This window comes from Mustela lutreola, chromosome 7 (genome assembly GCF_030435805.1).
Source record: "Mustela lutreola isolate mMusLut2 chromosome 7, mMusLut2.pri, whole genome shotgun sequence".
In the NCBI taxonomy this organism is placed as follows: domain Eukaryota; kingdom Metazoa; phylum Chordata; class Mammalia; order Carnivora; family Mustelidae; genus Mustela; species Mustela lutreola.
This window is the reverse complement of record NC_081296.1, coordinates 152,258,126-152,270,522: the sequence shown is the minus strand read 5'-3', so window position 1 is coordinate 152,270,522 and position 12,397 is coordinate 152,258,126. Positions and strand designations below refer to the sequence as shown.

At 67.3% G+C, this 12,397-nt stretch overlaps 1 protein-coding gene across 7 annotated transcripts; it reads left to right on the top strand.

The window, feature by feature from the left end:
• The first annotated feature begins 1,320 nt into the window (after nt 1-1,320).
• Nucleotides 1,321-8,470, top strand: NUDT14 (nudix hydrolase 14). 7 transcript variants are annotated; one of them, XM_059183333.1, is made up of 5 exons: nt 1,321-1,479; nt 4,485-4,528; nt 5,120-5,184; nt 5,339-5,576; nt 8,201-8,470. In XM_059183333.1, exons 1-5 carry the CDS (start codon nt 1,399-1,401, stop codon nt 8,253-8,255), a joined length of 483 nt encoding a protein of 160 aa, XP_059039316.1. In that variant the 5' UTR covers nt 1,321-1,398; the 3' UTR covers nt 8,256-8,470. The 7 variants fall into 7 exon arrangements, with proteins under 7 accessions (XP_059039316.1, XP_059039319.1, XP_059039314.1 ...); XM_059183336.1 differs by lacking the exon at nt 8,201-8,470 and adding an exon at nt 6,054-7,112; XM_059183331.1 differs by having other exon boundaries at nt 1,322-1,479; nt 8,181-8,470.
• Nucleotides 8,471-12,397: the final 3,927 nt, after the last annotated feature.

Here is a 12,397-nt window from a genome sequence, read left to right as displayed (position 1 = left end):
TGCCGTGAAGGAGCGCTGCCTTATGTGGGAACTGAGTTGCAGCAAGCCTGGCCCGGTGACCCTGTGCTGGGGGAGCTGCTGTCGCAGGGGGACCCCATGGCTCTGAGAATGCCATGCTGCACAGAAAGGACCCACGTGGGGAGGTGGCCAGCCGGCCCCCGCTGCTCTGGCCCCCGAGCTGAGCTGCCAGACGCGTTGCCCCACATCTGGCAGCTCAGCGGAGCCGTCTGCATGTGCAAGCCCGCTGAGCCTCCTGAAGGTGCCCGGGTCGCTGTCTCCTGACCACACATGCAGAGAAACCCCATGGCAGAGCTGCCCAGCTGAGCCAGATTCATCCTTACACCGAGACCGTGAGAGGCAGATGGGTGCTTCCAGCCACGACATTCTGAAGCCCCGTGTCTCGCTACCCAGCAACAGATAAAAAGACATGGGCATCAGCTTCAAGGCCATGTGGTCAGGGCCCCTGGCTATTCGCTGTGGGGCCACAGGTCAGAGAGCAGGAGCGGGGCTCAGCCCCCTGCCCCACCATTCTTAGAAGCCCCTGGGGAGCCAACGGCTGCATTTGGAAGAGGTCCCCAGATCCACCCCCAAGAAAGGAGTCCAGCTGCCCGGGCCTTTTCACAGCTGGGGAGGAACGTGGCGGGCCGGCCTTCCTGAGGGTGGGAATAGCCCCAGGCCCTAGAGGGGAAGGAGGCACAGCTCCCCAGGCTGGGAGCGCCAGCTCCTCAGCCGGGCAGGTGAGCGGAGGGCCTGTGTCTGCCTCGGCCCTGGTCCCGCCCCCTTCCCGGCCTCGCCCTTCTTCCAGAGCTGCTGTCCTCCTGGCCACCAGGCTCCCCAGAAGGGTCTACACGGTCTCCCAGCGCCGCCCGCTCAGCGGTCCCGCGTGCAGCCGCCGTCCCCATCCCTCCTCCTCTGGCAGGCTCCACCGGGCAGCCGCGAGCGCTGACCGCTCCCGCCAGGGCCCCCAGCTCTCCTGCCCTGGGGCCTGACCTCGCCCCCGCATCACCCAGTCTCAGGGCCGCGGTCATCCCGCGTGGGGTGGGACAGCTGCTCGGCTCCTCCCGCCAGGGCTGCCCCACGAAGTCCCAAGTCCCCCGAGCACGGGCGATCGCGTGTCCGGTGGGTTCCCTCCAGCCACGCTCGCGGCCGCCAGCCCGCACACCCCGCTGGACGCCGCCCGGCAGCCGGCTCCACGCGCTAGCCCCGCACTCGGCTCCCACGGCGGGCGGATCCGGGAGCGCCCCACCTGCGCGCCAACCAGGCAGGTGCTGCCCGCCCCGCCCCGCGCGCTCCGGCCCCGCCCCGCGCGCACTGAGCATGCCCAGGGCCGGGTCAAGCGCCCGGCAGCCCGAGGCCGGCGTGGACTCTGCCCCTGGCCGGGCTGCTCCGCGCGCTGGCATGGAGCGCATCGAGGGGGCGGCGGTGGGCCGCTGCGCAGCCTCGCCCTACCTGCGGCCGCTCACGCTGCACTACCGCCAGGTGAGCCGCCCGCCCGCGCGCCTTCCGCGCGCCCCCGCCGCCCGGCCCCGCGGAGCCCCGCCCCCGCCCCCCCCGTCCGCGGGCCCGCCCCGGGCCCGCCCCGGCCCCGCCCCGGCCCCGCCCCGGCCCCGCGGAGCCCCGCCCCCGCCCGCGGCCCCGCCCCGCCCCGCCCCTTGTGGAGCGCCCCAGCTCAGCTGGAGGGGTGGTTCGAGCCCGGTTCCCAGACCGGGTCGGGACACCTCTGGGGACGACCCATCCCTCCGAGGAGGCTGTGCGGGGCCCCAGCACTTTTTGCAGCGGGACGTACGGGGCGCCTCGGGGGTCAGGAAAAGCTTCCTGGAGGCGGTGGTCTTCATTCTTGGCAGTGGAGGTAGGGTTGTGGCGTGAGGAGGCAGCAGCGGGATCTGGCAGAGCACTGGGGAGCCTCTCCAGCCGGGCTTCCTTCCGAGGGCACCTCCGCTGCCCAGCACGCAGGCAGGCTGCGCCCCCCCAGCCCTCTCCTCCCGCCCATCCCCCCGGCCACCGGCGAGAGCAGGACCACGTGACTCCCTGGGCACCGCGCATAGAGCAAGTTCCCGAGGAATGTCTGTGGCCAGAGAGAAGCAGCTCCGTGGTTCGGGCCCCTCGCCTTCTGCGCAGCGGTCCGGCTGCCCCCAGCGCGTTGCCGGGTGCTGGAGTGTCTCCCCGCCTTCCGGACGAGACTGCCCTCCTGCCTCGCTGACAGCACACGTGGTCCAGATGTTTGATGCTCCCCTTCCCGGCCGCCCCTGGGCTGGCAGCCCCCTGTCCACTCCAAGGCCCTTCCTCTCCTAGCTCTCACTTGCACCGTGGCTCACTGTTGGCTCCAAGGGGACAGGGAATTCATGTCCCTGGGATGGGCCCAGGTTGGCAGTGCTGGCCTGGGACCGAAGCGGGGGTCAGCTGAGGGATGGTGGAGGTCGCTGCCTCCTTGGCATTGACTTTGGGTGGCGATGTCTGATGATGGCTGTGCAGCCCCCAGGGGGCTGGGGCTGGGCTGGGGGCAGTGGGTGGGCACGGGGGTTTGGGGCACACAGCGGCCATGTGGCATGTGGCCACCATCCTCTCTCCCCGAGCTCGAGTGCAGTAGCCTGTCAGTGCGGCTCCACCAGTGGGTGGTGGTGGCCCAAGAGAGCCAGGGCAGGCAAGAGGCAGTGGTGGGCCCCAGCTCAGGGAGCCGAGGCAGTGTCCCTTCAGGGGCTGTAGGACACAGGGCTGGGCCATGCGTGATGCAGAGGGACACCCGCAGCCATCCTTGGCCAGGGGAGGCATGGCAGCCAGACAGACCGGAGGCAGGTCACCCCCCCCCCCCCCCGCCCAAGAAGGTTAACCAGGCCTAGGACCCAACTAGCTGGTCTGGGGCTCCTGGGGGTGGGTCTGGCTGGGCCTCACTGGGCCTCTCTGGCCCGTCCCTTAGCATTCTGCCTTGGCCGGACCAAAGGGTCTGACAGACATTTTAATTTCGAGCTGGGAAGGTCCCCGAGATTTGCAGGAGGTGACACTTATCCTGAAGGAGGCAGGAGGCACAACGGGCACTTGGCAGGCTGGGGGTGGGGGAGCAGGCCTTCTCTGGAGTGCGTCCTGGGTGGGTGGCCGGCCCTGCGGTGGCCAGACTGCAGGCAGGCCCAGGCTTGCCTCCTGGGGTTGGTGCCTCCCAACGGCCTCCCAGGCAGCCCGACCTTCCCCTTGGAAACAAAGGCCCCTGCCAGTCTCCAGGGCCTTCTCCTTCCCGCAGAGCTCAGACTGATTTGTCCAGCGCCCCTTGGACCAGCACATGGGCCTCTGGCCGTGAAGCCCCTCTGCTTGGAATGCCCTTCCCTCGGGGGCCTCTGTGGCTGGTAGAGTGTCACCTCTTCCAGGAAGTCCTCCCACTTCTGCGGCCCCAGCTGCACGTTGTGTGTGCCTGGCGTTCAGGTCCATGTCTACTTCAAGGCCTGCACAGAGCCCCAAGGGTGGGGCCTGCAGCTCTCCGGGGTCTTATGGCTGACCCAATGGCTGAGAGCAGATGGCCTAAAGGTGCTGGCAATGGGTGGCCATAGGGCAGATCCTCAGGGCCCTGGGTCCAGCCCCACTGGCAGAGACCCCTTGGGGAGGAGGCAGGACCAGGTGGAGTGGCCACTGATCATGTCCACTCGAGCCCCAGGATGGGAGCCCACCCTGTCTAGTGGTGTCCGGCTGGCAGGATTCTAGGCTTCTCACACACTGTGCGTGTTGGAACCCCACAAATGCCCCTCCTGGCTCCCCTGGTGGGCCTGGACCAGCCCGGCCTCGCACTGCCTCCTCCATACACTGACCGCTGCCTGGAGCCCTGGGAGCCCATGGCAGGGTGGTGCCCTGGCTCGGGGAGCAGGATGATGGAGACAAGCCACAGACAACAGGCCGACAGGATGCACGAGAGACAGCCCCAGACAGAAGCTGGGGGGGGGCGGGGTCATCCCCTGTCCAGTCACCATCACTACATCACCATGTCCGGCAGAGCGATGCCCCCCACCCGACTGGGGCACTCCCACTCCAGCCGCTCCTGGTGCCTGTGTACTCAGGAGGCTGGCCTGCCCCTCCTGCCTTCTTGTCTGTCTCTACTGGCCTGAGGAAGCTTCAGCATTGAAAGCCTGACCTCTGCTCCCCCTGCCCTGCCCGTCCTGCCCCTCTCCATGCCCCACACGGTGCTGCCTACACTTGGTGACAGCGTACATCTCTTGCAGCTCCTTGAGTCCAGCCTGCCCCAGGCGGCAGCTCACACCGGGCCTCGGATGCTTTTCTACCATGTGCTGTGATTTTCCGCCCCACCCCTGGAGAGGATCAGGCTGTCAGTGACCTCCCTCCCTAACCTGCTGCAGCTCCCCACTGTTGATGGGCTTAAGCCTTGGTGGGCTGCCCGGGTAGGGACTGGTGCAGTGGGTCTGGCTGGCTGGCCCAGGTTCACAGGGCACTTGCACGCATGCTAGAAGCCCTCTGGCCACCCCTGACCACTGCCCCGCATCTTTCAGAATGGCACTCAGAAGTCATGGGACTTCATGAAGACACATGACAGGTGAGAGCCCAGCCTGGCCCTGCTGCTGAGGAAGCCCTAGGCTGGTACCCCTGGGATGCTGGGGCTCAGGGGCCGGGAGTCCCCCCACCCCTGCCTTGCTACCTCCCTCTGGGTGCACCCATGTTTTTGATGCACCCGTGCTCTCTGGGTGTCCCCTTCTGGCTCCTGGCTCAGGCTGCCTGGACCGTAGTGGCAGCTGGGCCCTCTTGGACCTGGAAGAGGCTGTCTGGGTGCCCTCGTCCTCCCCTGAGCAGCAGGCTGTGGGCTGGACAGCAGGAGGCACGAGGGGTGTGGCCAGTAGGCAGCCAGCCAGCGGGGGCCACATGTCCCGTCAGTCAGCCGGCCTCAGCTGCTGCCACCCCCAACCTGCCTAGCATGTCCTTCCCCACCCCTGTGCCCTCTTCTGCCTGTGTCCTGGCCTGACTGTGGGGCCTTGGCATGCTCTGGCCCTGCCTGGGCCTCAGTGTTCCCATCTGAGTAAGGGACCAATTTCCCCCGACTAGCTGGGGGGAGGAGGTGGGCTGGGCATGCTGGGAACAGGGGCCCGGGGAGGTGAGGTGAGGGTGTTGCTTCTGTGTCCCCCCCCCACAGTGTGGCCATTATCATGTTCAACTCTTCCCAGCAGAGCCTGGTGTTGGTGAAGCAGTTCCGGCCAGGTGAGGCATGCGGGAGTGGGCTCTGGGGGGAGGGGAGAGGCCCCTGGGGCCCTAGGGTCAGAATGTAGATGGGGGAGGGGCAGACTAAAGCCCGTTGCTGGGGGTCTAGCTTCTACTACACAGCTGTGACCGTGCTCTGGCCTTCCCCAACCAGCTGTGTATGTGGGCGAGGTGGAGCGCCACTTCCCAGGGTCCCTGGCAGCGGTGGACCACGACGGAGCCCGGGAGCTGCCTGTGGCTCTGCCTGGCTCAGCGGGGGTCACGTATGAGCTGTGTGCGGGCCTCGTGGACCAGCCTGGGCTGTCGCTGGAGGAAGTGGCCTGCGCAGAGGCTTGGGAGGAGTGCGGCTACCGCCTGTCTCCCTCCGAGCTGCGCCGGGTCGCCACCTACAAGTGAGTGGGGTTGGACGTCTTGTCGGCACCGCCTGCGGGAGGGGATGAGCTGACAGGCAGTGAGCGCCCCGTCCCTGGGGGCGTGCAAGCAGGGCTCTTCTTCCTTGTTTTTCAACATGGAGGCGGGGGAAGGTTGGACAGAGAAGGCCCTCAGGTTGGGATCCAGGCTGGAACCCAGGGCTCACGGGGGCAGCTCTGGGGCACATGAGCCCCCGCCCTTCGGCCCCTAGCCACTTGGGGCCAGCTCCGGGTAGCAGCTGCTACCCACTGATGACTGACACCTCTACTTCCTGTGGTGGGATTAGGCGCCGGTGGGGGGTGGTGGGAGGCGGAGTCACAGATCTGCTGTCAGCAGCTCAGAAATGAGGCTGGGGGGCAGGGGCTCTGGCATGGCTGGGGAGGGAAGGGGCTGTGGCCTGGAGCTGAGACTGCAGGCCTGTCCCCACCAAAGCCCAGGTGTCCCCCACCATGTTTCAGGACGAGACGTTAGGGTGAAGCCTGCCCACGTGCTGCCCCTTGGATGCCCTCACAGGTCCCTGAGCCTGGTAAAACGTGGGAGCAGGAGGACAGCCCCCTGCACGGCACTGAGCATGGCGCCCCGCAGCCTTCTTTCCAGGGGCAGGTGCCTGTGCCCTCGGGGAGGGGGCCGGTGGGGAGCTCTGCTTCGCAGCCTGGTGCAGGGGGGTCTCTCAGTGCTGGGTCCAGGCCCTGTGCCTCAGCTGCCCAAGGGCTTTGTCAGGGTAGCTCCCTGGGCTGGGGGCTGGGGGGCTGGGGCCGATCTCCAGGCCAAGGAAGGGACGGAGCCAGGGCTTGGAGCCCCCACGTGTGCCACTGGCTGCCAAGTGGTTGAGCTTGGTGGTCTGAGGGCCAGGCCTGCTGTCCACAGGTATCCTTGCTGCTGGTGGCCAGAGCACGGGGCTGGTGGGGTGGGGGACCCGTGGAGGAGCGGCTTTCCCCCGCCTTTCCTCAAGCAGGGTCTCGAGGCTCTAGCCTGATCTCAAGGGTGCTGGGGAGCCCAGGAGGACTCTGGGCAGCAAACAGCCTGGGAAGACTTGCATTTTGCAGACAAGGTGTGCCTGTGGGAGGTAGGGCTGAAGGGGCTGGAGTAGAGGTCGGGGCAGGCGTCCCTGGGGGCAGGACAGACAGCAGATGCTTCCTCTCGGAGCCAAGGAGAGCCGGGGGCTCCCCTGCCCGTCACAGGGGACAAGGCCCAGGCATTCCTCCGTGATCGCCCAGTGGAGGGCGGGGCTGGGTGTGTTCTTCTTGCCCCGGGTCGGCGTCTGTACCGGTCTCCTGCACGGGCCGGCGGAAGCTGTGCCTGGAAGCCCCACAGACTGGTGCTTCCGTCAAAGGTGCAGGCCGCAGCCCCTGCCGGAAACCGGCCATCAGGAGGGACCGTGTCAGCGGGTGAGGCCCGACTGGTTGGGGTGCCCCCTCCTGGGCAGGGGGGCGCAGAAGCCCCCCTGCGTGCTGGGCCGCCAGCGGGAGCAGCCCCCACCCTGCAGGTCTCTGGGCGGCCTCAGACACCCTCGGGTCCCCTGCTTGACTCCCCTGCGGTCCTGGGCTGCAGACCGGCCTGCCCCCTCCCGGCTGCCCACGCCGCCTGCCTCGGCACTGCACCTGGGTGCCTGTCCCCCTCCTGGTGGCTGGCAGCCCCCTCTGGCCACCAGCCACCTAGGGAGGGGCTCCCTCTCACCCCCCCCACACCCCTGCTGCCTCCGCAGGAGCCGTCCCCAGCCTGGAACTGGCATCCTAGCGAGGCTGGTGTTGGGGGCCGTCTGAGCCTGGGCCACACGGTTGCCACATGGGTCCTGGCTTCCAGCAAGCCCAGGGCCCTGGGTGCCGACTGGGTCTGTGCTGGGAAGGGAGGCCCTGCACGAGGGAGCTGCAGCCCGCGCTGCAGAGATCTCTGGCTTTACAAGCTCACAGTTGCCGTGGGGGTGCTGTCTGCTTCCTGGGAATGGAGCCTGGTGCTCAGGGGCTGGCCACACGGGTCAGGGTGTGGACTGGGGCCGTGGGCTCATCTGGGGCTCAGGGTCCCCTTCCCAGCTCATGTGATTGTGGCAGAATCCAGCTCCTCGTCGCTGTGTGGCTGAGTGAGGGCCCCGTTTCCCTGCTGGCTGTTGGCCGGGGACCATGGTCCACTCCCTGAGGCCACCTGCAGGCCTGGACCACGTGGCCCCCTCATGTGGCAGCTTGCTTGGTTTACAAGGCCCACAGGACAGCGTCTCTGACAACTAAGCCTTCACTGAAGAGCTCACCTAATTAGGTCAGGCCCACCAGGATAATCTCTCAAGCTGGAAGTCAGCTGATGAACGCTCTCAGTTACGTGGGCGGAGTCCTTCCACCTTTGCCACACGACATGAGAGCCACAGAAGTGAGAGTCACCATGAGGCCGGGGTTCTGCCACCCTTGGGGGTGGCAGGAACCTGACGGGGGTGCGGGGGGGTGCATATCCTGGAGCTCTGCCTATCAGACGGGTCTCCCGGGCAGGGGTGGCTGGAGGAGGGCCGGAAGGGCCAGGGCGGCCCGTGAGGCCCGTGTGGCTGGTTCTGCAGAGGCCGTCTCAACCCGCAGGTCTGGTGTGGGACTCACTGGCTCCAGCCAGACTATGTTCTACGCAGAGGTGACGGATGCCCAGCGGGACGGCCCGGGCGGGGGCCTGGCGGAGGAGGGTGAGCTCATAGAGGTCGTGCACCTGCCCCTGGACGGTGCCCGCTCCTTCGCAGATGACCCAGCTGTCCCCAAGACCCTCGGCGTCATCTTCGGCATCTCGTGGTTCTTCAGCCATGTGGCCCCTGGCCTGCGTCCCCAGTGAGACTCCAGGGGCCCAAGACCAAGGCTAGTTCTGGCCACTTGGCCTGCAGACGAAAATAAAGGCTTGTGTGGCTCTAGCCTGTGTCTGCTGGCTCCGAGCTGTGACCGGGGTGGGCTGGGGTGGGGGGTGGAGGGACAGTGGCTCTTTCCCAGATGGGCCCTGGGGGTGGGTGTGCGCTCCACGAGAGCCTCTCACTCCACTGAGAAACCTCTGGCTGCGGCGGGGCAGGGGTGGCTGTGGGCGGCTGGTGGTGGGCAGGGCGCTAAGGTCCGGCCTTAGGCGGGGTCCCAGGGAGAGACAGGGAGGGTGGTGCCTGGCCAGGCTACCTGCTGGGGCAGGTGAGGTGGGGCTGGGGGTTCAGCCGGGCTAAGCGCTCAGGCAAGACTGCGTGGTGGGCCACGGGGCAGCCGTATAGCTGTAGGGGTGGTGGCCGGGCCGGCCGTCAGGAGGAGGGACAGAAGTGCCTGCTGTGCGTTCTTGAGGGTACACGCTCCCGGCTCCAGGGCTGGGTTCCTTCTCCGGGAGCCCAAAGCCAGAGCCGCTCTGGATCTGGTCTCTTGCCCCCAGCAGCCCTGGCATGCCCTGGACTGTTGGGAGTTAGTGCCCGGATATCGCTCTGCTTGCCAACCAGTGTGGGCCTGTGAGGCCGAAGGACCCCCGCCACGCGTGCCAGCCTGTCTTGCGGGTCAGGCACTACAGGAGCTGCCTCTGTGGCCCTTAAACACTTGGGGTCACAGGAGTGCTTGGTGCCCACTCAGCTCCACACCCAGTAAGGCCTCCACAGGCAGTGGGTGGGTTGGAACCATTGCAGAGGGGGTGCGGGGATCTCGGGCATTTGCAGGATGGGGGCCCGGCCTGAGGGCTGCGGAAGCTCCCGGAGAAGGGCCAGCCTGACCTGTCCCCTGAGCCCTCCCAGCTCTCCAGTTAGACCCATGGACAATGCTGTGGGTGAAGAGTTGTGGTGGTTTGGAGAGGGCAAGATGTCCAGGGCCGTGACTGTCATAGGTGGGAACTGGAGTGACCAGGAGCTCGGCTGCAGACCCCACTTAGTGCCCTGAGCTGCTGCGTCCCCTGGGACCGGGCCTCAGTCCGGCATCGAGGCGCATGCTGGTGAGGGCCATGCCTTTGCCTCTCACTGAGACCCCATTGTCAAGTGTGGGCACCTCATGTGGGCTGAGGTCTACTTGCCTCCCTGAAATCCCCCTGCTCTGGCCCCAGGCTGACCCCATGCAGGCAGGTGTTTGCTCCTGAGCATGCTTGGGGGTGGGGGGGGGTGTCCCTCCCTTCCTGCTGGCCTGGGGAGGGCTTGGGGCTCAGGCAGGTTGGGACCGGCACAGTGCAGACCGCCCCTGGGCCTGGCGGTGGAGGCTGCCCGCAGAGGCGGTACCCAAGGGGCGCACTCAAGCAGCACCACCTGTATGCAAATGCTGGCTGGGACTCAGGTGGGGCCTCCCGGGAGCCCGGCCAGGTGAGGGACGTGCCACCGAGGAGGGGCCCTCCTGCCTGCGGCCTGTGCCCAAGGGGCTGTCAGGGCTGGGCTGTGGTGGGGTCCCGAGCAGCGCTGCCCCACCCTGTCCAGAGCCGTCCAGAGACCAAGTCACAGGGCCGGGACTCCGCCCAGCCTAGAACCAAGCCACCCCGCCTCCCCTGCTCGCGGCCCGCCTGGTGCCCGCCTCTAGAGCTCTGTCCTTCTTGGCCGACCTGCAGGCATTGCCCACAGCCTCAGAGCGGCCCTGGCAGGTATGGGAGGCTCTGTGTGCCATGGGGAGCAAGCCGGAGGCGCCGAGCCGGCAGGGTGGGGGGTGAGGGACAGAGCGCCCGGCCCCGGGTGCGGTCCAGCCCCGTCATTCTGCTCTGCAGTCCGACGGGGCAGGTCCACAGGCGCTGCTGCTGGGCCTAATGGAGCTGGCAGCGATTTCCCGGCACTGGGGGCTGGGGGGGGGGGGCTTGTAACCGGAAACTCCCCTCCCTGGCCGCTATATTTAGCACCACAGATCGCAGGCGGGCGGAAGCACAGCTCATTCCAGAGCCAAGCCAGCGCTGTCCAAACCCCAGCAGCCGGCACCCCAGCCTGGTCCTGAAGGGCCCCTGCCAGCTTGGGGGCCTCCACCCTATCTCGGCCTTGTCTAGCGCCCAGCTCGGAACATCCTGAGAGCCCCTCTTACTGGGGAACTCGGAGAGGGAGCCCCCAGGCTAGGGGGCGGGTGGACCTGGGTGGGAGATGGGTGTTGGGATCCAGCGGGCCCCAGAGCAGGGATGGGGGTCTTCCTGGAAGAGGCAGAGCAACCTGGCCCAGCACAGGCAGAAGTAGGAGCCCGAGCCCCCATCAGATCCCCAGCCCTCCAGCCCAAGAGCTACAGAAATCCCTATGGGGGGACCCCAAAGGGGAGGACCCAGCTGCTCTGGGCCAGGGGGACCCAGGTCCTGCTCCCAAAAGGCCTGGAGGGAAGCAGATGGGGTCAGGCCACTGTCTCCCTAGCTTTGCAGGGCAGGTGGGGGGCACTCTGTACCCCCAAGCGGGGCTGGCCAGCAGGAAGGGCCCGGGGGAGGCTGCCTCCTTGGACAGGCTGAGCTTGAATCCTGAGATGGAGTGAGCACCCCTCACCGCTGCCTCCAGGCCGAGGCCGCTCTGAGTGGGCAGAGCCGCTGCTGAAACACGGCAGCTTCTGCAACCCGCGGCACAGCCAGTCTCTGGGCTGTTCTTCCCGCCCACAGCTGGCCACGGCAGGAAGCTTCGGGGGTGGTTGAAGGGGGGGCACACAGGGAATTGTTCTCTGGACCCCGCCTCTCGCTTCGCTAGGAATTCCCCCTGCTCGGTCCCAGGTCCCCCTGCTGCCAGGCCCTGGCTGGGTCACTGGCCCCTCTCACTTGCACTGTGGTGACCTGTGGCCTCCCTGCCCTGACCTCATCCCCTGCTGCCCGTCTCCCTGCTGCCAGGGAGCTCGGGGAAAATGTAGGTCACTGCTGTGCAGCCCGGCCCGGCCCAGTTGCTCTCTGTGCTTCCCTTGGTCTTAGCATGAAGACCCATGGAGAGGCCCCGTGCGGCCCCACACTCATTCCCACCTTAGCCTCGCCTAGGCCTGCCCCTCCCCTGCTCGGCCTCTGCCACTGTGTTTCTCACAGGCCTTCACAGGGGTCAGGCCTCCTCACCCCGGGGGCGTTTGCATGTGCCCTTCCCAGCCCGTCACCTGGCTGACGCTCGCCTGCCCTTGGGTCTTAGCAGGCCCCCGTGCGGTTCGCCCTGCCTGCCTCGCTCTTACAGTTTGTCGTTCTAGCTCTGTTTACCCTTGGACTGGGGGCCCCTCAAGGGTTCACCATTAGGCTGAATGCCGGGCAGAGGCACCCAGGGCTTCCCTGGAGAGTGGGGTAGTGGGCTTGGACAGGGATGAGCCCTGATCCCCTGGAGCTCTGTATGTGTGTGTGTGTTGGGGGTCTCCTGGCTTGGGGCCTGGAGTACATGGCGGCCTGCTTCTGGGCGGGGGAGAGAAGGAGGCATCCCCACAGTGACACCCCACGGCCGTGGTCGCATATGGAAGGCTCTGAACACGGCTTGCCTTCTCTTATTTGGCGGCCTTGGCTGGCGTCCTGCCCCTTCACCCTGGCTGACAGAGGGGCTCAGGCAGGGAGGGACGGGTGTCGGAGCAGAGCCGGGCCCATCTCTTCGTGGCCCTCAGCGGCCCCCCGGTGCCTGGATCCTGGAGGCACTGCTTGCGGGCAGCGGCCTACACCCCGTGTGCGGGTGCGCGCTCAGGACATCCGGGCCCCTTGGCGACTTGGCCGCACAGCCTGTGAGAAAGAGCTCCTACCCCCTTCTTCGGAGCCGCTTCTCCCAGGAAGCCTTCCGTGCCTTACCCTGCCCCCCGCTGCCGCCAGTCGCGGCAGCTCCGAGCTGCAGGCAGGGACTGCACTCCTAGCACCCAGTCCCCAGCCAAGGGGCCACGACAGACTCGCCCAGTTGTCGTGGGGGTGGGGCCGGACCCCTGCGGACCTCGGGATCCCGACC